Genomic DNA, 23357 nt, shown 5'->3' on the forward strand with positions numbered 1-23357 from the left:
CATTCCTGGGATCTTTCTGCATGGAGTTTGCATGTTCTCCCCATGCATGTTTGCATGGATTACTTGGTGCAGGATTTGTCACAACCCAAAAAACAACTGAAGGTTAGTGTCTCTGATCACTAATCACGATCTTACCCCAAACATAATCAAATAGTTTTGGTGTCTAAACTTAACAAGGGATTTCTGGTGAACAAACAAAACCAAACAGCCGCAGAAAAAGACAGAAAACAGAGACTCATAAAACAAAATCAACAAAATTATTCAAGCCAAAACCAGGATCTCTTCCTGAACCATGCAGGCTTCATATCTAATGAGGTAGGTCCTCGGTTTACGACGTCCTCAACCTACGGCATTTCGTGGTTACATCGCCATCTCACCTAAACTTATTAAAAAATCTTGTTCCATCATTCCGATGTACGCTGTTGGAGACGTTAAAACTAATTTCGAGATTTTGCGGGAACTAGTCACCAAGCAGAAAGGACGAATACGTGGTCACGCGGTGCTGTACGAGGAAGACGGCTTTGTTTATGCTCACCGGTTGTACGCCACGCTGGATTGTGCTGCATTTGCTTTTTTTCTTTTATGTTGTTTTATTAGAAACTTTTTGCCCTTCATTAAGGCTCCCAAGCCTAATTCAGACTCTTCCGATGGCAGTTACCACGGTGTTAGCATGGCTGAGTGACACAGGTGCTGATGTATGTAGGAGAGTTCTGACTTATGGCGAAAATCATGTTACGTCCCGCCATAGGAACGGAATTCTGATGTAAGTCGAGGACCCCAATGTATTTTTGTATCGCAATGAACAGATCCAACAACTGGAAACAAACTTAAAGTGTCCTAATGCAGACCTTACTGCTGTTCTTATGGAGTTCATTTGATGATGACAAGGCCAACAGAGGAAAAATAGACAAATCAACAAACAAAAACAACAGCCTTCTCACTATTTTACAGCCTTATGAAACTAGTAAGGTTTTCCCGTGTGAACGTATGTCGCTATCACACATTCTGTTTCAAGACTGTGGTGATTAATACAACTAACTTTGCTAACTGAGATGATGCAAGCAGCAGCAGGTTAGCTTAGCTTAGCATGAAGAGCTAAAAAACAGGGCGAGATAGCAAGTCTTTCTCTGTCCTAATCGTAATAAAATGTGACTTTAAGCTCCTCTAAAGCTCACTATTTGTTCTGTACAAAATCGACAGGTTGTGGAGTCCACTGGTTGCTTCCTAACATTAAAAAGACATGACAGAAGGAAGTGACTGCTCCAAGCCAAAAACTATTCAGAACATGAACACCTGTAAACACCACAAGCAGGCGTTAGCTTGGTACGTAGCCAGGCGCTTTGTTTCACCCTGATCCTAGCCTTTGTGCTAAGCTAACCTGCCAGGTGCTGTGGATTAAAATCAAACGTACAGACGTCAGAGTGGTAGAAGACAGGAGATAAAAAAAGTTCTAGTACTGTTTGTGGTCATGCAGCTGCAACAGGATCCATCACTGCAGTTCTTCCCATTCATTGTCTATGTTAGCAGCCTACGGAGGAGTCATGTTGCTCTTCCTTGTTTGCATAAAGTTAAGCTTTTTATGTAAATCAGAGGCGTCCAGCTGTGGTCTCTGGAAACTTCTAAACTGACCTTGCTGATCTGAAATGAAAACAGATCCAAGAGATGATTTTACAGCCCAAATGTTTTAAGACAAACATTCTGGGGAACTGTTTTGGTAATATAAGCAGGAGTTTCCAACCAAACCACCATGTTGGTTCGGGTTTGAAATCCAGGAGCAGGCGGTCCATGAATGAAGCATTCGTCTGATCAGGTGCAGCCGGTGTTTGCCTGGTTGTTGAAGAGCAGCTGTCATCGATCTACTGTAGCCTGATGAGTTGTACATTCAGTGTCCAATGCTGAAACGTTCTGCTAACCAGAATGACTCATATTCATAAGTGTCATGAGTCAGGTTGTTTCATAATACTATTCTATCAACTTTCATTGGTTTTTCTGACCAATGGTAGCTACGGATCTCAAACTGAAGCAAAGAAAACATCACAAAGCAATTGTGTTCTGGATTAGCTGTATAGTCAAAATTTATTGGTTAATAGGAACCCAGTTTTGTGTGGATTGCTTGCAGAAGGATTTGTCACAGCACAGTAAACAACTGAACATTTGTGTCTATGCAGAGTAATGTTGAACAAAGAGACTACTTCGATGGAGATGTCAGCCATATTTAGGGTTAGTTTTTGGTTTTATAGGCACTGTCTTGAAACTTTTCGACTGCATCTTAGTAGATCTTTTTAATCTAATTCATTGCATAAAAGCAAATATGTATTTGTCTCAAAATGTCAAATTATTCCCTTAACTTGGCTATTTATGTTGTTTTATTGTTTGTGTTTTTGGAGTCCTAATTAGCCACACATGATAGGCAAATAACTCAACGTGACTTGTTGTGTTCTGGATCAGCTTCGTCAATCGAGGCACGCCTAAATTAATTCCAAAAGACTGAAAGCTGCTCTCACACATTTTCCTTCACATGACTGAATAAATGAAGAAGCTGACTGATCTCTCACTGCCTGTTGACAAACCGGAAAAACATGTTTAGGAAAACCCACCTCTGTTATTACACAGGAATCAGCAGCCGATTAAATTTGAAATATTCCACGCAGTCACATGAACATGCCTCAGTACAGATCACGCCTTGTTTTAAGAGCTGCTGACAAATTTCCAGAGATGTGAGACCATGAACTGGCACCAGTTCAAACATGTATTATAATGACCCTTATTGTCGTCAGCATTTGCACTGAAACCCTTCAAACACGTTCCATTAATTGATTTAAAAATTCCACAGCTGATTGATTCAGAGTGGATTCCTCTCTACGCCAAGACACACCACAAACCAGATCAGATGAATAGCACGGTGACTTATTTAGGACAGCAGTTTCTGGTTTCTTCTACACTGCCTGTCCAAAAAAAGTGGCACTCTAGTATTTCATTGGACCGCCTTCAGCTTTCAGAATGACACACATTCACTGTGGCATCGTTTCAATAAGCTTCTGTAATATCACAGAGATGTCCAACTGATGTCTAACTGCTGTGGACGTCCAGAGATGGACTAGTTTTCAACCAAGATCTTCTGTTGATGAAGGGAGAGTCGGACCAAAGTCTTCTCCAGAACATCCCAAAGATCCTCAGTGGGGCTGAGGTCTGGACTCTGTGGAGGACAATCCATCTCATCTCCCTGATCCACTCATTCTCAGTGTGAGCCCATGAATCCTGACATCATCATCTTGGAACATGAAGAAAACCTTCACTGATGGAAAGACCTGGTCCTTCAGTATCTTCAGGTATCAGCTGACCTCATTCTTTGGGAGCATAACGTTGGTGAACCTGACCAACCCCAGATCATAACCCTAACCCCCACAGGCTGGTGGACACTAGCCATGATGAGGACATCACTTCATCCACCTCTCTTCTTACCCTGATGCCCCCAACTGCTGGTTTATCTTCAACTCCTCTGGACTCTATACCTACCATCAGGCATGGAGGTGGCGGTATCATTATACTATCAATTTAACTGACTCAAGTCTGAGACAGAAAGACGACAAGTTAAGTAGAACGGCACCAATTCTGCTGCCATTTCACTAAATTTGTCGTCTTTCTGATTTGATTCTTCAGGTTCTTGATGGGTCTAAGTCAGGACTTTGGGGAGACCAGTCTAGAACCTTCATTCCAGCCTGATGGAACCATTTCTTTACCACGTCTGATGTGTGTTTGCACTCATTGTCTGGTTGAAACATCCAATTGTGTCCAAGATCAACCTTCTGCTGATGGTTTTAGGTTTTGCTGAAGAACGTGGAGGTGATCCTCTTTCTTCATTATTCCATTGACTTTGTGTAAAGCTCCAGTTCCGTGGAGCATGATACTGCCACCACCATGCTTGATGGTAGGTTTGGTGTTCTTGGGGTTAAAAATATAATGTCCAAGACTTGCCAAAGACAGTCTGAAAGTAGTACTTTAAAAAATCTAAAAAAAGGACCAAAACCAAACCTAAACCAGTCCAAAAAAATGTTCAGAATCCAGTCTGAAACCAGTCCTAAAAAAGTCTAAAACCAGCACAAAGTTGGGACCAGAACCAAACCTAAACCTCTGCCCCATTGCTCTGGAACAGGGTAAATCTGGACTCATCAGACCTCATGACCTTCTTCCATTGATCCAGAGTCCAGTCTTTATGCTCCACAGCAAACTGAAGCCTTTTTTTCCTGATCATTCTCACTGATCAGTGGTTTTCTTAGAGCTACAGCTGTTTAGTTCCAATCCTTTGAGTTCCCTTCATGTGGAAATGTTCTTCCTTTCACTATTAAACAGCTGTGAGTTCCACTGTTGGTTTCCTACAATCATCTAAGAGTTTGTTCCTGAAGATGATGGTTCTCCACTGTCCTTCAGGTTCTAATGATGCGTTGGACGGTTCTTAACCTGATTTTAGTCGTTTCATCTCCTTAGTTGTTTTCTTTGCTTGATGCAGGCCAATCATTTGACCCTCTGAGACAGATTAACATATTTTCATGACCACAGGATTTGTCTTCCAACATGGTTGTTTAAGAAATGAGAATGGAAGGAAATAGTTAAATCCAAGTGTTGACTATTGTTTGGATAGGCAGTGTACTGTCACAGCGAGGGTCACGAACAAAGAAAAAGGAACTGTTTAAATAGCAGAAGTCACCACTGTCCTCTGATTCATGCTGTTTTGAATGAAAATGGTTTCTATGTCTCTTTTTGTTGCTTCCTTCCCCTCTGGGTTTCTGTATGGTGTCACATATAGCGTTGGAATAACCTCCGACAAACCAAACACATGTTAGACTGCAGATAAAGAACACGGTGGGAAAGTGGTAATTATAGCAGCACCAGCAGTCACATTAATAGAATTAATAGAGGCTTTGCTGCTTCTAAATGGCCAGGATCATCCCACTTACTTGGCAGCAAATTAAAGCAATATATTATGGAGTGGTTTGGAAGCAGCGTGAGTCACGGCGTAAAGAGAGCAACCGATTCTTCCCTGCCGTTATCTGATGAAGAGCAGCCATCTAATCCCCCGTGGAGAGCAGAGGAAAGAAAGGCGAACACATTTCATCTGCTGCCTGGGAATTCAGCAGGGAAACAAAGACGATTCTAACTCCGGTTTCATCAGCCCAAACCTGCTCCCACTCGGCGAGGCCCGAGGCTGCACTGCGACGCCGCAGATGTGACTAATGCAACGAGAACGCCAGAATACGAGCAGAGAACGCAGGATTTCTCAACAGATTTCTGAACCGAGTGGGAGTACAAACACGAGAGGCCGAGATGCTGCTCAGAGCCGGTCAGCGAGGCTCGGATGGTAATTAGAGAGCCTCCATCCTCGTTAGCCGCCAGCCTCGCTGCCAACCCATGACTCATCCGCCTTCTGCTGCCTCCTACGCTGGGAGCAGGTACAAGTCTGCTGCGCAGGTGTTACTATGACATCCAGAGGGCTGCCGCTTTTATGAAAAATAAACAAGATAAACAGGATTTATCACTACGGCTGCAGACAATCTATTTTCCTGTCGTCTCAAAGGAAAATAATCAGAGCTGAGAATGAATTTTCTAACTGCTGATTCACTTTCTCAAAGACCAGATGAGGACATTTACATAGATGACATTTTTGTTTATCAAATGGTCAGAAATAGCAGAAGAATTAATAGTCCATGTCTTTACAGAGGCACACTGATCCTGTCTACTGTCAGCCAATCGTCACAGGCACCAGCTGTATTTCCTCAACTCTTTTCTTTTACCTGCTGTAGTGGTTTAATTGCTCATTATGCTGACATTTTTGGGTCTATTATCCAACTCAGTCCAGTGTTTTTTGTATTTGCTTTGTAATATTTTTGAACTATATGCATCAGAACAGTTATACACCACCGTTCAGAAGTTTAAAGTCCAAATCAGAGAACCACCTCTGTTGAGCTGATCTGAATCTCTGGAGGTCAGGATGTCGATCCGTGGTCCAACATCGGCTTTTTTCCCATTTAGAGATGCAGACGGAGGCTTAAAAACAACAAGACAGTCAGGAAAAGGTGGAATCTCATAAATTTTAGGTTTTACAATAACATTTTGCTCTATGTAGGGGCTGTGAGCATAGGCGTCAGTTTAGGGGGGGACGGTGGGGACGTGTCCCCCCCACTTTTTGTCAGGGGTCATTTTGTCTCCAACACATTCAAATTTTTCACATGTAAGCCGTTGTAAACCCAGTTATTTTCAGTAGTATAGAAAATTCCGACGCTCCTGAACGCACCATCCGCACTCGCCGAGAGTTGCACAAACACACAGCACACCTTCGTGAGGTTAAAAAAAAAAACCCAAAAAAACGCGCAGATGCTAAATTTGCGCCTGGTCCAAGTGGAAGCTCTGACCAGAGGCGTGCAGGGGCAAAATTTCGGCCCTGGAGAATTAGTACTATAGCGGCCCACAGACCCCTTTACCAGCATAGCTCTGCAGCTTGAACCTCCGCCTTTGGTGCGGTGGTTGTGAGTTGGAGCCCAGCTTGTGGCATTTTGCCGCCGTTCTTCGACATTTTCTCAAAGTGCTGTGGTCTCCACAGCACTTTGAGAAAATGCATTTAAAAGAAAATGCATTTAAAAGTCACAGAGTGATGTGAAGATGAAAGTCTATAACAGTTATTCTGAATATTTATTATGTGAGAAAGTAAATAATTGGAAAAAAGTGATTTTTAAAGATGGTCAGAACTGTTCCAAAACCATACTTTCTTTTCTTATTGACATACTAGTAAAATAAATTATTGGATTCTAATTGTCAGAATTTACGCTTTATCATATTAGAATATAACGTTTTGAGAACTTTTATTCACTCAGTATTTACTGATTTTACTTCATTGTCTGATTGCAAACTGGAAAAACGTGACCTGAATTATCTACGTAGAACTCAGCAGCTGATTAAATTTCCCACGCAGACACACAAACATGCCTCAGTATAAAACACTCATCTTGTTTTATTTATTAGCTGTTGGTGAATTTCCAGAGAGGTGAGAAAGAAACGGGCACCGACTCAGATTTGCAGAATAATGATGCTTATAACTGCAGTAAATCACTTCACACAGTGTTCATTGGTCGTTACTTACTGATTTTACACTTTCATTTTGAATTATTTTGTGTATTTGTTGTTTATTTTACTTTCTGGGGACAACAGATGTAAACTAGCTGCTAGCTCACTCTGGTGTGATAATTTTTAATTATGTGTTGTTTATACAAAAATAAACAAAGAACAAACACCATCAGTGGAGCTGGGCGAGAAAAATAATCAGAACATTACAAATAAATGTTTAATTTTTTTCTAAATGGACAATTATTGACCTTTTTTGTAGGTCATCTTTAACTCATATAGAGCAACTTTAATTCATGTACACTACCGTTCAAAACATAAATAAATAATAAAAATGAAAATAAGGATAAAGGCTGAAGCAAATGAAACCTGCGGGCTTCTGGTTGTAAACCCCGCTAACAGCTGAATAAGTTCATGCTTAAGGCAGGATTTATGGCTGATCTTGAGTTTTTAGTCATTTCTGGTTTCATTTCGGCCCAAACTGGAGCAACGTTTGGATGCAGCTTTGGTTCTGCTGGATGAAGCCTGAGAGCTGGGAGGATTTCAGACCAACAGCTGACTAACATGGCGAGCTGTCAGCAAGCGGAAACGTTGCCTGCATCATTCACACGAGTGGACAGAGTGACGGGAAGCTTTTGTGAAGCTGCTAAATAAAACCTGATTAATCAGTCATGTGACCCAGAGCTGGTCCTGAGATACAGAAACATCCAGAAACATCCATCCTGATGAGACGACAGCATGATACGGCCGGATAATTCACAGAAACACTCCATGAGGTGTGGATGGAGCCTCAGTGGAAGCCCAGGAGAGGTGTCGTTGTCAGGGAACAGGATCCGGAGTGTTTCTGTGTGTAAACAGAGCTGCTGCTGAGTGCTTGCTATGAAATACATCCAGCTGGCTCTAAACCAGCCTCAGATACAGCACCTAACTTCCCGTTTCATCGGCTCTGTGCAGCCTCACTTCCTCTAAACCGAGCATGACCGTCACATGTCAACCTGAGAGCAGAACGGAGGAGTTCCCCGTCAGCTGAATGAAGCCTCCACTGTTGACTTAGCTGCTCAGTTCTCCAAAACATGTGTTCTGAGTTTATCACACCACAGAAACCTGTAATTAACCGACCAGCCAAACTGGAGCCATTACAGAAATTACCAAGTATGTAAAATGGTGAAAAATAAGCACTGTTCTTTTCTCTGAAATGCTGTGGGAGCGTCTGCTGAAGCCCCAAATGACCTCTAGAAATAGTCCAAACAGATCTGAATTCCTTTTAATCGAACCAAACAGGTTAAACGTCGACTCACAAATATAAAACATAAATACACTACCGTTCAATGGGGTCAAGCAGACAATTCCATGTTTTCCATGAAAACTCCCACTTTTATCCATGTGCTAACATAACTACAAGGGTTTTCTAATCATCAATGAGCCTTTCAGCACCATTAGCTAACACAATGTAGCATTAGAACACAGGAGTGATGGTTGCTGGAAATGTTCCTCTGTACCCCTATGGAGATATTCCATTAAAAATCAGCTGTTTACAGATACAATAAAATGATAACAATTTCCCTTTCCATCATCATTAAATTCACTGAATCTGCCAAAATGTGTGTCAGTCTGCTGTATTTTCATCCCAAAAACCCACAAAATAGTCACAAAAATCAGGAAGTAAACAGTGAGAAAACTGTAATGACTGTGCAGTTTCCAGAAATCTTTCTTTCATTTTCAGAATGAGAAACACTTACTGTCACTGCCAGCTCTGTACACAACAACACACCCAATAATCAGTCGGATAAATATACAAATATACGATATAAATGCTGAATATCAGGCAGAGTGCAGAGCAGAACATGAACAGATCCATTGGTTCAGCTGTTTAAAGCAACCAGACCATAATAAGCAGCATTTCACAGAAGTTTTAAATGATTAGTGGATTTCAGTGGCTGATGAGGTCGAGGTTGTGAAGGTGACTTGACCCGACACAATTACATAAATTCAGAGAAAATGCAGATCATATCGCTGAGCTCCGTCCAGCTGTCAGAGATGTTGGTCCACTGACCTTCTGAGTTACATAACGGAGCAGTGATCAGATGGTTGGAGAGCCTCAGGACGGACTGAACCACTGACAGATCTACAGACTGAACCACTGACAGATCTGAACCACTGATAGATGTACAGACTGAACCACTGATAGATCTACAGACTGAACCACTGACAGATCTACAGACTGAACCACTGACAGATCTACAGACTGAACCACTGATAGATCTACAGACTGAACCACTGACAGATCTACAGACTGAACCACTGACAGATCTACAGACTGAACCACTGACAGATCTACAGACTGAACCACTGATAGATCTACAGACTGAACCACTGACAGATCTACAGACTGAACCACTGACAGATCTAAAGACTGAACCACTGATAGATCTACAGACTGAACCACTGATAGATCTACAGACTGAACCACTGATAGATTTACAGACTGAACCACTGACAGATCTACAGACTGAACCACTGATAGATCCACAGACTGAACCACTGACAGATCTACAGACTGAACCACTGACAGATCCACAGACTGAACCACTGATAGATCCACAGACTGATCCAAAGATAGATCTACAGACTGAACCACTGATAGATCTACAGACTGAACCACTGACAGATCTACAGACTGAACCACTGATAGATCTACAGACTGAACCACTGATAGATCTACAGACTGAACCACTGATAGATCTACAGACTGAACCACTGATAGATCTACAGACTGAACCACTGACAGATCCACAGACTGAACCACTGACAGATCCACAGACTGAACCGCTGATAGATTTACAGATTGAACCACTGACAGATCTACAGACTGAACCACTGACAGATCCACAGACTGAACCACTGATAGATCTACAGACTGAACCACTGATAGATCTACAGACTGAACCACTGATAGATGTACAGACTGAACCACTGACAGATCTACAGACTGAACCAAAGATAGATCTACAGACTGAACCACTGACAGATCTACAGACTGAACCACTGACAGATCCACAGACTGAACCAAAGATCGATCTACAGACTGAACCACTGATAGATGTACAGACTGAACCACTGATAGATGTACAGACTGAACCACTGATAGATGTACAGACTGAACCACTGATAGATGTACAGACTGAACCACTGATAGATCTACAGACTGAACCACTGACAGATCTACAGACTGAACCACTGATAGATCTACAGACTGAACCACTGATAGATCTACAGACTGAACCACTGACAGATCCACAGACTGAACCACTGACAGATCCACAGACTGAACCGCTGATAGATTTACAGATTGAACCACTGACAGATCTACAGACTGAACCACTGACAGATCCACAGACTGAACCACTGATAGATCTACAGACTGAACCACTGATAGATCTACAGACTGAACCACTGATAGATGTACAGACTGAACCACTGACAGATCTACAGACTGAACCAAAGATAGATCTACAGACTGAACCACTGACAGATCTACAGACTGAACCACTGACAGATCCACAGACTGAACCAAAGATCGATCTACAGACTGAACCACTGATAGATGTACAGACTGAACCACTGATAGATGTACAGACTGAACCACTGATAGATCCACAGACTGAACCAAAGATCGATCTACAGACTGAACCAAAGATCGATCTACAGACTGAACCACTGATAGATGTACAGACTGAACCACTGACAGATCTACAGACTGAACCACTGATAGATCTACAGACTGAACCACTGACAGATCCACAGACTGAACCACTGACAGATCTACAGACTGAACCAAAGATAGATCTACAGACTGAACCACTGATAGATGTACAGACTGAACCACTGATAGATCTACAGACTGAACCACTGACAGATCTACAGACTGAACCACTGACAGATCTACAGACTGAACCACTGATAGATGTACAGACTGAACCACTGACAGATCTACAGACTGAACCACTGACAGATCTACAGACTGAACCACTGACAGATCTACAGACTGAACCACTGATAGATCTACAGACTGAACCACTGATAGATCTACAGACTGAACCACTGACAGATCTACAGACTAAACCACTGACAGATCTACAGACTGAACCACTGATAGATTTACAGACTGAACCAAAGATAGATCTACAGACTGAACCACTGACAGATCTACAGACTGAACCACTGATAGATCTACAGACTGAACCACTGATAGATGTACAGACTGAACCACTGACAGATCTACAGACTGAACCACTGACAGATCCACAGACTGAACCACAGACAGATCTACAGATTTTTTTGTCAGACTTTTGTTGTTTGTCTCAAGTACTGTCGTTTTCTGTTTCCTTTTTTATCTCGCTTATGTTTTTGTCTTCTTTTTATTTTGTTTTTCGCTCTATTGATTGTTTTTCTCATTTTTGTCATTTTTTTGTCTCGTTTTTGTCGTTTGTCCATATATTTTGACATTTTGTAACTTTTTTGTCGAATTTTTTGTCAAATTTTTTGTCTCGTTTCGTGTTATTTGTCGAACTTCTGGCCCTTTTGTTTCTTGCTTTTGTCCCTTTGTGTCTCATTTTGTAATATTTTGTTGTGTTTTTGTCGTTTTCGGTTTCTTTTTGTCTCACTTTTTTTGTCATTTTGTGGTTCACTTTGTTCATTGTTTTGTGTATCGTTTATGCAGTTTTGTTTCATGCTTTGTCATTTTTTGTCTTGTTTGTCTGCTTTTTGTTGCTTTGGAGCTTTATTGTCTATTTTTTGTCTCTGTTTTTGTTTTGTTTCACCTCGGTTTTCTCATGTTTTGTCATTTTGTTTCTTGCTGTTGTCGTTTGTGTCTCATTTTTGCAATATTTTATGTTGTTTTAGTTGTTTTTTGTCTTTTTGTGTGACATTTGTGGTTTGTGTGTGTTTTTGTCTTATTTTTGTCATTTTGTGTTTTGCATTCATTGTTTTTGCTGGGCTTTTGTTTAGTTTCATGTTGTTTGTCTCATTTAGTTTCTCGCTTTCGTCATTTGTGTCTCATTCTTGTCTTGTTTTTGTTGATTTTGTCTTTTAAACAGTAAAATACTGTATCGGGTATGAGGTCTGAGCATTTTTCCCTGCTTGGTGGTGCTTTGTCTGCATCTCAGAGTGGTGTGATCATGGTTTGTGGCTGATATGTGGGTTATGAGGATGAGAGGCTGCAGCTGAAATCAGGAGTCGTGACACATTTCTGCAGATCTCGGGTGAATTACATAACAGTGGGACGGTCCAACAGATTCTAGTGTTCATGCTGATGTTTGATAATTAAATGCTGGATTTTGTCCTGTTTGAAGCCAGTCCTGACACATTTCTGCAGTGAGCTTCTCCTGATGGTAGGCAGAAGCAGCAGCTTTGGTTTCTTCCTCCTCCTCCTCCTCTCATGACAGCAGACTTTCTTCTTCTCTTGTGTTCTGGTGGAGATTTTCCATTGAGAGAATCAGAGGAGGAAGAGGTGGGAGTCCTCCATCCTCCTCCTCCACCTCCTCTGCGGTGAAGCTCTCCGTCATCCCTCCTCCTCCTACGGGCAGAACACGGCTGCGGCGGAATCCCGTGACGTCACGCCCCGCAGCCGTGTTGCCGTGGTAACGGCGGTGACGGAGCGGTGTGGGCGTGTCTCCTCCCGGTGACCACGTGCTCCGTATAAAAACGGGCCGTTGACGCGAACAGCGGCAGTCTGAGAGCGGAGTGGAGCTGATCGGAGCGGCGTGCAGGGCTCTGCGGGGATCGATCAGCGGCTCATTGATCACCGATCGGATCTACTTCTCACATTTTTCCCCGGTGTGTGTTTTTGTTTATACCTGCTCGTGCGTCGACATGGCCGTGACCGAAGCCGGATGTGATCTGACTTACTGCAAGATGAGGGGGATCGTAGCCGTTCTGACCGGTGAGAAATAAATCACACAATTAATTCATCCATTCATCAATTAATATGCAAATTAGACCCTAAAGGAACACCTGGGTGAGGAGGGGAGCGGACAGGTGGACACAGGTGGATTAATTCTCTGGATTTGTTGAATCAATGCGGAAAACTTTAAGAATGAATCCTAAAAATGTAAAAGCGGTTTTCGTGCTGCGGTCATGAGGCTGAGGATTGAAACGCTGAGCTGCTCTGCTGGTTTCTGGATCTGTGACCCTCTGGTTGCATAACCTATAAGCTGCAGCATAGCAGGTCTGTGCACGACAGCAGATCTGGACTATAGAGGGATGTTTGGGGAGATTACAGCTCTGACAAGCTTCCTCTAAATAAGACTGTTTGTGCTGATTAGATAATGTGGATAAATAGATAAATAGATCTATGCAGACACGTTTCTGCAGATCCTGTTAGAATTTAATGATCTCAGGAAGGATGCAGCACATTTTAGGTCTTCATTATGTCATGATATTTGATAATCAAATGATGTCTTTAGTCAATCTAAAGTAAAACCCTGCTCAAATGTAACAATCTGATGAGTTTCTTTACCAACTTTGACATCAAACTGATCATCTATGGGCGTTGGATTGTGAGTAGATCAACACGAGACATCTGGAGATTTTTGCTGCAGGACTTTATAATACATTTATAAGATGTTTATCCAGCAGTTATTACTGAAAAAGCAAAATGAAGTGTTTCCAAGAACTATCAGGGTTCAGCTGTGTCAATTTGATGGTTTATGTTGTTCAGTTTTGACAGCAAACTGATTATCTTTGGGCTTAGGAGTGTTAGTAGATCAACACAAAACATCTGGAGATTTGTGCTGCTGGACATTGTAAAGAGTATTTTTCATTTTGTGGCAAAATATTAAATAATTAGTGCTCATGTGTGACATTTGATGGGTTACTTGGTAAAATTTTGCTGCAAACTGATTGTCTCTGGGTTTAAGAGTGTTAGCCAGTCAACACAAGAAGACATCTGGAGACTTCTGCCATGGGACGCTAAAGAGCGTTTTTCATTTTGATGACAAAAAAATCTACAAAACAAATCATTATGTTGACAATCAAATGATAGTTCCAGTATTTTTTTCAGCAAAATGTTACACAATTAGTGCTCAAGTGTGAAAATTTGATGGGTTACGTTGTAAAATTTGAGACTAATCTGACTGTTGTGGGGTTTGGGAGTGTCAACACAAGACATCCAGAGATTTGTGCTGGAAAAAGAAATCTACTAAAAATAATCATTATTTTGATCATCGAAGTAAAGTTTTGGTACTTTTCTTAGCAAAAATGTGAGATAATTACTTCTCAAATTGACATTTGATGGTTTCTTGGCTGTAAACTCCTGATCTTTGGGTTTAGGAGTGTTCGTCGGTCAACTCAAGACATCTGGAGATTTGTGCTGCTGGACATTATGAAGGCTTTTTGATTTTGTGGTTAAATGTTAAATAATTACTTCTCAAATGTGAAAATGTGATGGGTTCTTTGTTCAGTTTGACAGTAAACTGATAATCTTTGGGTTTGGGAGCGTTGGTCGGTCAATATGAGACATCTGGAGATAAGATCTGAGCATTTAGTACCAACAGAGACACAGATCTATGATGCTGACTAAACTCTTTTCGTGTCTGCAGCTTTCATCAAGGAGAGGAAAATGGGTCTGAATGACTTCATCCAGAAGCTGGTGTCCACTCCACATATCTGCCAACAGTGAGTTCATCTATTAACGGGGGGTGATGTTAAATCTGGGATGGAAATCTGCTTCCTGCTCTGGTCGATCCGGTATTTATTTCTGATCATCAGTCCATTCGGCCAAATCCAATCAGCTCCTGCAGGACGTTCCAGCAGGACAATCATCTAAGAATAGTTGTTTCATGACGAGCCCGTTAACAATCCTCCACTGCATAATCACCTCCAGAGCAAATCCCTTCTGTTCCCTAGACGAAGATAAACCTGTAACTCAATTATTCCATGATGCCGTCCTGAACTCTGGGCCTCTCAGGGTTCCGGTTCTGGTACGATCCAGGAGGTCAGTCGAGCTGTAGTCCCAGAGCCGACTGAACCTTCGGTCAGCGGCTTAGTCTTTTCTCAGACAGGTTAGGAGGCTGAGCCGTAAACTTGACCTGTAGGTTTCAGACGGTCAGACAGAACCTTAATCCAACCTTCATTCAGAACCAGACGAGGAATCAGACCGGCTGAACAAACCGAACAGCTGCTCAGACGTTCCTCTGTGTGTTTTCTTCCAGTGCTGAAGTCAACAACTTCCTGAAGATAGACGAGAACCAGAACGAGGAGGACTCTGAAACCGATCAGCTTCCTGATAGTCGGTGAGAACACAACGTCTCCTCGATGTGTCCGTCCTTTCTTTTTAGCCCTCATGTCGTGCTGCAGGTCAAAACTGACCCGTTTTAAAGTTTGAAAATGTGGGGGAAAACATATATTTTTCACAGTGAAAACTTCCACATTTTCAACATTTTTGGGAAATTTTTGAGCATTTTCTGGTGGGGGAAAAAATAGAAATGTAAAAAAAATGTTCCTTTAACCCTTCTGTTGTCCTCATTTATGGGCACCTAAAATATTGTTTTCTTGTCTGAAAAATCCGAAAATTCTGCAAAAAAATCCCCCAAATTTCTGAAAATTTGCAATTTCTAAGATAAAACTTTTAAAGGAGACTTTTAAGGAATTATTGGAATTTTCTTCCTGAAGGTTTTGCAAATTTTCAGAAATTTGGGGATATGTTTTTGCAGAATTTTTTTTTCTTTTTTGAGAAAGGAAGCAATATTTGTTGGTGCCCATAAATTCAGACAGCAGGAGGTTTAAAAATAAGTCAGCATGCTTATAAATTTCTCCATTTCACATTTCAGTTGTGCCTAAATTCACGAAGTTCCCTGGCTGAGGACACTCAGTGAGTACACTTGTTTATTCTCTTCATTTTAAGCTGCAGTTTTAGCTCAAATATCAGCTCGTGTTGGTAGAAATCCTAATTTTCTGTCCGCTTCCCTGCTTCAGGATCAAACCCTGTGATTTGACTACCTGAAAATCATCGGTAAAGGCAGCTTTGGGAAGGTGAGTGTGTCTCTTCACCTTTTATGTAACATCCTCTCCGTGACAGCGATGCTAACGGCAGTCTGCCCGGATACAGGTCCTGCTGGCTCGGCACAAGGAGTCCACCAAATACTACGCTGTCAAAGTGCTGCAGAAGAAAATCATCCTGAAGAAGAAAGAGGTGAGGAACTAAACCCAGCTGCTGGTTTAGCATAAAGCCGTGAGAACAAAGTCTAACTCGTCTTCTACCTGACCTCCAGCAAAAGCATATCATGGCTGAGCGCAGCGTGCTGATGAAGAACATCAAACATCCCTTCCTGGTGGGGCTGCACTACTCCTTCCAGACCACCGACAAGCTGTACTTCGTGCTGGACTACGTCAACGGTGGAGAGGTGAGGCCTCTGGATTCAGAATCCGGTCAGAACGAGGGTCTAATCGGAGCAGATGCTGACAGATGTTTTGTTTCCGTCCAGCTGTTCTACCACCTCCAGAGAGAGAGGATCTTCCTGGAGCCCAGAGCTCGGTTCTACGCCGCCGAGATCGCAAGTGCACTTGGCTACCTGCACTCTCTGCACATTGTGTACAGGTAATGATGGTCCTGCAGCGCCCCCCGGTGGACATCTGTAGACATGACATGGAGGGAACACTTTGGATCTGCTGCATTCTGAATCATCCTTTGTTCTTCTTCTTGACAGGGACCTGAAGCCTGAGAACATCCTGTTGGACTCTCAGGGCCACATCGTCCTGACAGACTTTGGCCTCTGCAAGGAAGGTCTGGAGCCCACTGGGACCACCACCACCTTCTGTGGGACACCAGAGGTACAAAACTAAGCTTTAGGTCAGGGGTGTCAAACGAATTCTAGTTCAGGTTAGTTCTACATCCATCCAGTCTGATCTCCAGTAGAACCAGTAGAACCAGTAAAACCACAGCACAATAACCTAGAAATAACCACAACTCCTAATGGTTCCTTTGTTTTACTGCACAAATGTTCACATTTAAGGAATTATCTTTTTACTAAACATCATGAACAACCTGAAATTTATGAAGAAAAATAAATTCAGTTTCATCCACATTCATCCTCAGTTTATCATTTCCACATTACAACTTCCAGATCACAGAGTGTCTACAAAGGAACACAACATTTAGTCACCTGGAACTGAAGCAGAGAGGATTTACTGGAGGATCACAACCACAAAAAAAACAAAAACAAGACAAAAACAGACAAAACGACAACAAAAATGAGACACAAAATGACAAAACATGAGACGAGCAACACAAAAGAAAACAATAGACAAAAAATTAGCCAAAAAAGTTACAAAACAACAAAAAAATGTACAAAAAACACAAGCGAGACAAAATGACAAAAATGAGAAACAAAATGACAAAAACATGAGACAAATGACAAACCTCAGACAAAAAAGACAAAAACAACAAACGTAAGACAAAATATCAAAAAAATTAGACACAAATTAACAAAAAAGAGACAAACGACATAAAACAAAACAATAACAGAGACAAAAATTTCAGAAAGAAGTTACAAAGCGACAAAAACATGGACAGAAAACACAGGCGAGACAAAAAGGAAACACAAAACGACAAAAACAGGAGACAAAATATTACAAAAATGAAACAAAACAACAAAAGAACAATCTGGTATTTTACTTTCTGATCCAAACAACTTGTCATGGTCTAGAAATGATTCTAAATTTATAGTTTTACTAATTTAAAATCTGCAGTTAATGTCTTCTCTGGAATTTTTACACTTTGAGGACCGGATTGGACCCTCTGGAGGACCGCTTTTGGTCCACGGGCCTCATGTTGGACACCCCTGGTTTAGACGTTGACACTTCCTTGGTAGAAATTCAGAAACAATCAGGGAGAAGTTTTAAAAACCGATGTTTCCTTGTTGTGCTCCTCAGTATCTGGCTCCTGAGGTTCTCCAGAAGCAGGCGTACGATCGCACCGTGGACTGGTGGTGTCTGGGATCGGTGCTCTACGAGATGCTCTACGGACTGGTGAGGAAATCTACAACTTAAAATGAATCTCCTCTTAACTCTGCTAGTTGTAGAAGAAAAACAAATCTGTAGATAAATAGTAAAACCGGGGCAGCAATAGTACCAGGTCATGATGGGGTACTGTGATGTTTCAGCAGTAAAAATGGTGAAAATAACGGCAAATATCTGTAAAATGAGGACTTTTTAACCTGCTGTCAACACACAAGTTAATGCTTTTCTCTGTGATATTACTGGATATGATCTAAAATGACAGATTAAATCATTTTTATCATTTCAAAGTCTTCAGTAAAGATGATTTCTCCTTCCAAAAATGTATTTCAATGCAGTAAAATTGTGTGATTTTAGAGTCAGATTACCATTTACAGAAATATATGTGGATGTTATTGACAGTTTTGGGTGTTTTTAATAAACAGTCAACAAAAATTAAGAAATTACTACTTTTATTCCTTTGAGTTATTAATTGTATTTTAAGAAAACAAGGAAAAATCAGTAAAATGACAATTAAAAAAATATCAGTCCTTTTACATCATTTTACTCTTTATACCTGCAAATATCGAAGGAACTAAAATATTTTATTGATTTAAATACAATTTAATACAGTATAATTTTACTAGATATGATCTGTAACAAAAACAAAACTGTTAACTATGTAAAATAACAGCTTAAAAACATTTACCGTTTTAAAATCTTTAGTAAACCTCATTTCTCCTTCTGAAAATGTGTTTAAATGCAGTAAAATGGTTTTCTGCTCTGAGCTCACGTCACGTGCACGCTCCTGTTTGCTATGTGCACAGGTTTGAGGGTAATTTAAAGCCTCAGAAAATGTCAGAAAAATCTATTTTTATCAACCATTTTCTGAATTTAGCAGCAAAACTTTCAGCTTTCTTGATGAATTTTCTTCTTTTTCAGCAACACTGACCTCAATAAAAGCGCAGAAACAAGCTGAGAATCATTCAGAGATGTTGAGGATGTTTGTCTTAGACATTATTTATAGCCTCCGTCTGTTTTTTTTAGCCATCTCATAAATTAATACGTATTTTCTGTGATTTTACCACTTATTATCCATAACAAAGCGGAGAGAATCTGTAAACTAACAGTCAACTGTGCAAACATTTAGAGTTGAAACCTGTTTGTAACGGTGTGTTTTTCCCTCCAACAGCCCCCGTTCTACAGCCGTAACACCGCTGAGATGTACAACAACATCCTCCACAAGTCCCCGGTGCTGAAGCCCAACGTGTCCAACGCCGGCAGGGAGCTGCTGGAAGGGCTGCTGCAGAAGGACCGGACCAAGAGGCTGGGGGTCAAGGACGACTTTGTAAGAGACGCAGACAAACCTGAAGATCCGTTCTATCAGTCTGGTGTCAGAATGCTCATCTAGTTTCTGTTTTCCTTCAGCTGGAGCTCAAGTATCATTCCTTCTTCTCTCCCATCAACTGGGACGACCTGATGGCCAAGAAGATCACACCTCCATTCATCCCCTCAGTGGTACGTTGAGACGCCGATTTCAACTCACGTTTTTATTCATGAACACTCTGTAGTCCAAATCCTGTCTTGTTTTTACTCGGTATCTACAAACACCAGATGTTTCCAGCTATAAGAGTCATTTACCACATTAAAAATAGACTGGATTTATGATTAATTTAATGTTATCCTCATTGAAAAAAAAAAGGTTTTCTTTCAAAAATAAGGACATTTTTAAGTGAACGGTAGTGTAGATGAATTAAAGTTGCTCTAAAAGAGTTAAAGTTGCTGTAAATTAGATAAAGTTGCTCTATATTAGTTGAAGGTGCTTCAAATGATTTAAAGTTGCTCAAAAAATGAAGTAAAGTTGCTCTAAATGAGTTTAAGTTGCTCTATATAAGTTAAAGTTGCTCTACATTAAAGTTGCTCTAAAATAAGTTAAAGTTTCTCTAAACTTAGTTAAAGTTGCTTTAAATGAGTTAAAGTTGCTCAAAAAATGAATAAAGATGCTCCATATTAATTAAAGTTACTCTATATTAATTAAAACCGCTCTACATTCGTTAAAGTTGCTCTAAGTTGAGTTAAAGCGGGTCAGAAATAAATTAAAGTTGCTTTAAATTAGTTAAAGTTGCTTAAAACTGAGCTAAAGTTGCTCTATATTAGCTAAAGTTGCTCTAAAATGAGTTAAAGTTGCTTAAAAATGAGCTAAAGTTGCTCTATATTCATTAAAATTGCTCTAAAATGAGTTAAAGTTGGTTAAAAAATGAACTAAAGTTGCTCTTTATTTGTTAAAGTTGCTCTAAGTTGACCTCCACTAGCGTTCAATAGTTTGTTGTGTTGATATGAATGAACCTATGAGGGTAGAACTTTTTGTAGACGAAACGTCTAACCCTTCCTCCTCTTTTCTTCTCAGAGTGGTCCCACTGATCTCCGACACTTCGATCCAGAGTTCACCCACCTGCCGGTTTCCTCCTCTCTGTGCACCGACACCCTGACGGTGACCAGCAGCATCAAGGAGGCGGCTGGAGCTTTTCCCGGCTTCTCCTACGGACCTCCGGCGGACCACTCCTTCATGTGAACGCCTTCATCCTGTCAGAACAACAACATGAACAGGACTAGGGCACTGGTTGGTCTGGACACATGGACCACAGCGGAGCAGCCTGTCGATGAATGAGAGGATCTAACAGCTTAGAGGGAGCTCATGTACAGACAGAGGACTCTCATGTTTCAACACCGCCGGCGCTACACTTCTGCCTCAACCATCCACAACTACAAAACATGTGTGCCAAGTCTGGATGCAGCGTGGGGTCAGGAAACATGGCTCACAGCTGCCGGCAGAGCGACGCCAGGAGGAAGTGCCTGAGGTTCAAAAGGCAGTTTGGACGGCAGCAGCAGCAGCGTTGGCAGGAGCCAGATTTATCAAAAAAAGAAGTAAAAAAAACACAAAACCTGTTTCCGTTGTTTGGACTTTTGACCAGAGCGCTAGCCGTTACGGGTGATGCCTTCATGTTCAAGCTGTTTGTGTGTTTTTGTTAAAGTTCGATGCATTTTGTTTTTGCTCGATTGCACTTGAGGAAACGAGGGTCAGAGAAGTGAAACATTTTGCTTCAAGCATCAACAACTTTGGATTAGACCGCTGCATATCTTTCCACTTTATCTCATATCTCCTGTTTGGACAAAAGAACAACGGCATGTCAGTACAGGGGGTCCTCCACTTTTCGACGTTTCTCTAAGTCGGAACTCCAGCGAAAATGTAATCAAAATCGTTATGTGCATCACGATATCTGTCAGTTCTGATGAAAAGTCATGAATACCAATGACTTTCATGCATGGTTGAGTCATTTTACGAGACTTGGCTCCGAAGCACTGCCATCAGAAGAGTCTGATTTATGCTTGGGAGCCATAATGAAGGGCAAAAAGTTAGTGAATGTAGCACAATCCAAGGTGGAGTACAACCAGAGAATGGAAACAAAGCCGTCTGATCGCGCTGCGTGACGTCGTAAGCTTGTTTCATGCTTGACGCGTCCCTGAGATCCGTGCAGACGAATTCTTCTCAAGCGGAAAATTTTCGCATCATGCACCTCCAAATTTTTCCAACAGTGCAGACGGAGACATGCAGAAAACTGGTGGAAGAACAGGAGTAGAAGTTCAGAAATCCAGGCATTTATACGATTCATCACTGTGGTAACCGGGTTATGGACAGATTCATGGCGTGAAATTAAAACTAACTGCTGAATGCAACTATTCGGTAAAATCCCATGTTGTAAGAGGTGTAATCGATGGCAAACTTCTTCTACTCTAGTTTAGTACCGTGGTAGACGTGTGTTTGCGAGTTTGGGAGCAGACGCCACACGGAGTTCTCTCTAGCGGATTTCCAAGCGTCACATTTGTGCGGAAAGCATAGCCCAGCCTGTATTCATTCACTCGACGCATTTTCTGCTCCAACTAGTTCCATGTAACCAGTTCCAACCTAAAGACGAACCACTGTACGTCATAAATTGAGGACTGGCCAGTAACTAGTTCCAACGTAACTTCGAAACTCCGTGCATCATAAACCAAGTATTCGTCCATGAGCAGTTCTGACGTAACGACCAAACTCCATAAGTCATAAACCAAGGACTCGCCTGTAACCAGTTCTGACATAACAACGAAACGCCGTATGTCGAGGACGTCGTACACCGAGGACCCCCTGTAATCTACGCTACTAGTGACACTCGGACCAAAACTCACTTTATTTTGACCTGTTTGTCCTCGTAAACTGAAAATCAAACTTTACTGTACTGTGTAGAAAAAAAAGTTACACATATTTTATTGTATTTTAGTAACCGCAAACATTCACTGTTTACTCTTAAGAAGGTTCTGCGTTTAGTGTAAATAAGTTCTAAATGTTTCCTCATGTATGTATATACGTTTAAATACATTTATGGAACTTAGATTTCATCTATGGCAATAAATTTATTTTTTCTTGTCGTCTAACTGCTAGTTCATCTTTATCTGCTGTTAGCAAACTTGATGTAGGAGTTCTCGGACTGATCCGGAGAGTGCAACAGTTCAACCAGCAATAATTGGCCCACGTCAGTGATAGCACATCCAGCCTGTATATCCATCTGATTTAAATTAAAGTGATTGCTGTTTTATTGCAAGCACTCCAGAAAAGACTCTAGATAAATGATTACAGAAGTCTGTGTGTGTTCATGCATCATGTAGAGAAGAACTGTGAATGTCTCGTGCCTGTCCAAGGCGGCCTGATCCGTGTTTATTGTACATATCGCTCTTCCCCAAACCTCCTGGTCCTTTTTCTAGAAGGTAATCTGTAAAATAAAGTGCTTCGGTGAGGAACCACTAGGTGGAGCAGTTTAGCCGCTGTCCTGCTGCGTTGTACGGTTCTGGAAAGTGCAATAAAATGTTAAGACGGAAAGAATAATTAAAGTAATTCATGCTCTGATGTTCATTAAATTATTAAGAGAGGATTGTCTTTGTTTTGCTGCATCGTGTCTCAGAAAAACAACAGTAAATAAATGAATTTTCCAGCCTGCTGAAAGCTTAAAGAAAACAACAACATAACACACAGTTCTAATCGTTTTCTTCCACATTTGGAAGCGTTCATTTTCTGTTTTGTATTTTTTATGTGTATTTATTTTCATGCCACTGCTACTGTATGAATAAGAAATTCTACACGATCATCTGAAATACTGAACTGTAATCTGTGTCAGAAATGACAAATAAAATCTCTAAAATCAGCTTGTTTGTTCTGTTTT

The 23357-nt window shown here is 41.2% G+C and overlaps 1 protein-coding gene across 1 annotated transcript; it reads left to right on the forward strand.

The window, feature by feature from the left end:
* Positions 1 to 12824: 12824 nt before the first annotated feature.
* Positions 12825 to 23339, forward strand: si:ch211-195b13.1 (STKc_SGK domain-containing protein). Its single transcript, XM_051955055.1, is given in 14 exon segments — positions 12825 to 13054; positions 14712 to 14787; positions 15324 to 15454; positions 15958 to 15982; positions 16087 to 16097; positions 16100 to 16143; positions 16220 to 16303; positions 16383 to 16514; positions 16596 to 16708; positions 16818 to 16941; positions 18043 to 18138; positions 19298 to 19453; positions 19534 to 19623; positions 20513 to 23339. Coding segments are annotated over 14 exon segments (1317 nt in total). The 5' UTR covers positions 12825 to 12984; the 3' UTR covers positions 20678 to 23339.
* Positions 23340 to 23357: the final 18 nt, after the last annotated feature.

This window comes from Acanthochromis polyacanthus, chromosome 11 (assembly GCF_021347895.1).
Source record: "Acanthochromis polyacanthus isolate Apoly-LR-REF ecotype Palm Island chromosome 11, KAUST_Apoly_ChrSc, whole genome shotgun sequence".
NCBI classification, from domain to species: domain Eukaryota; kingdom Metazoa; phylum Chordata; class Actinopteri; family Pomacentridae; genus Acanthochromis; species Acanthochromis polyacanthus.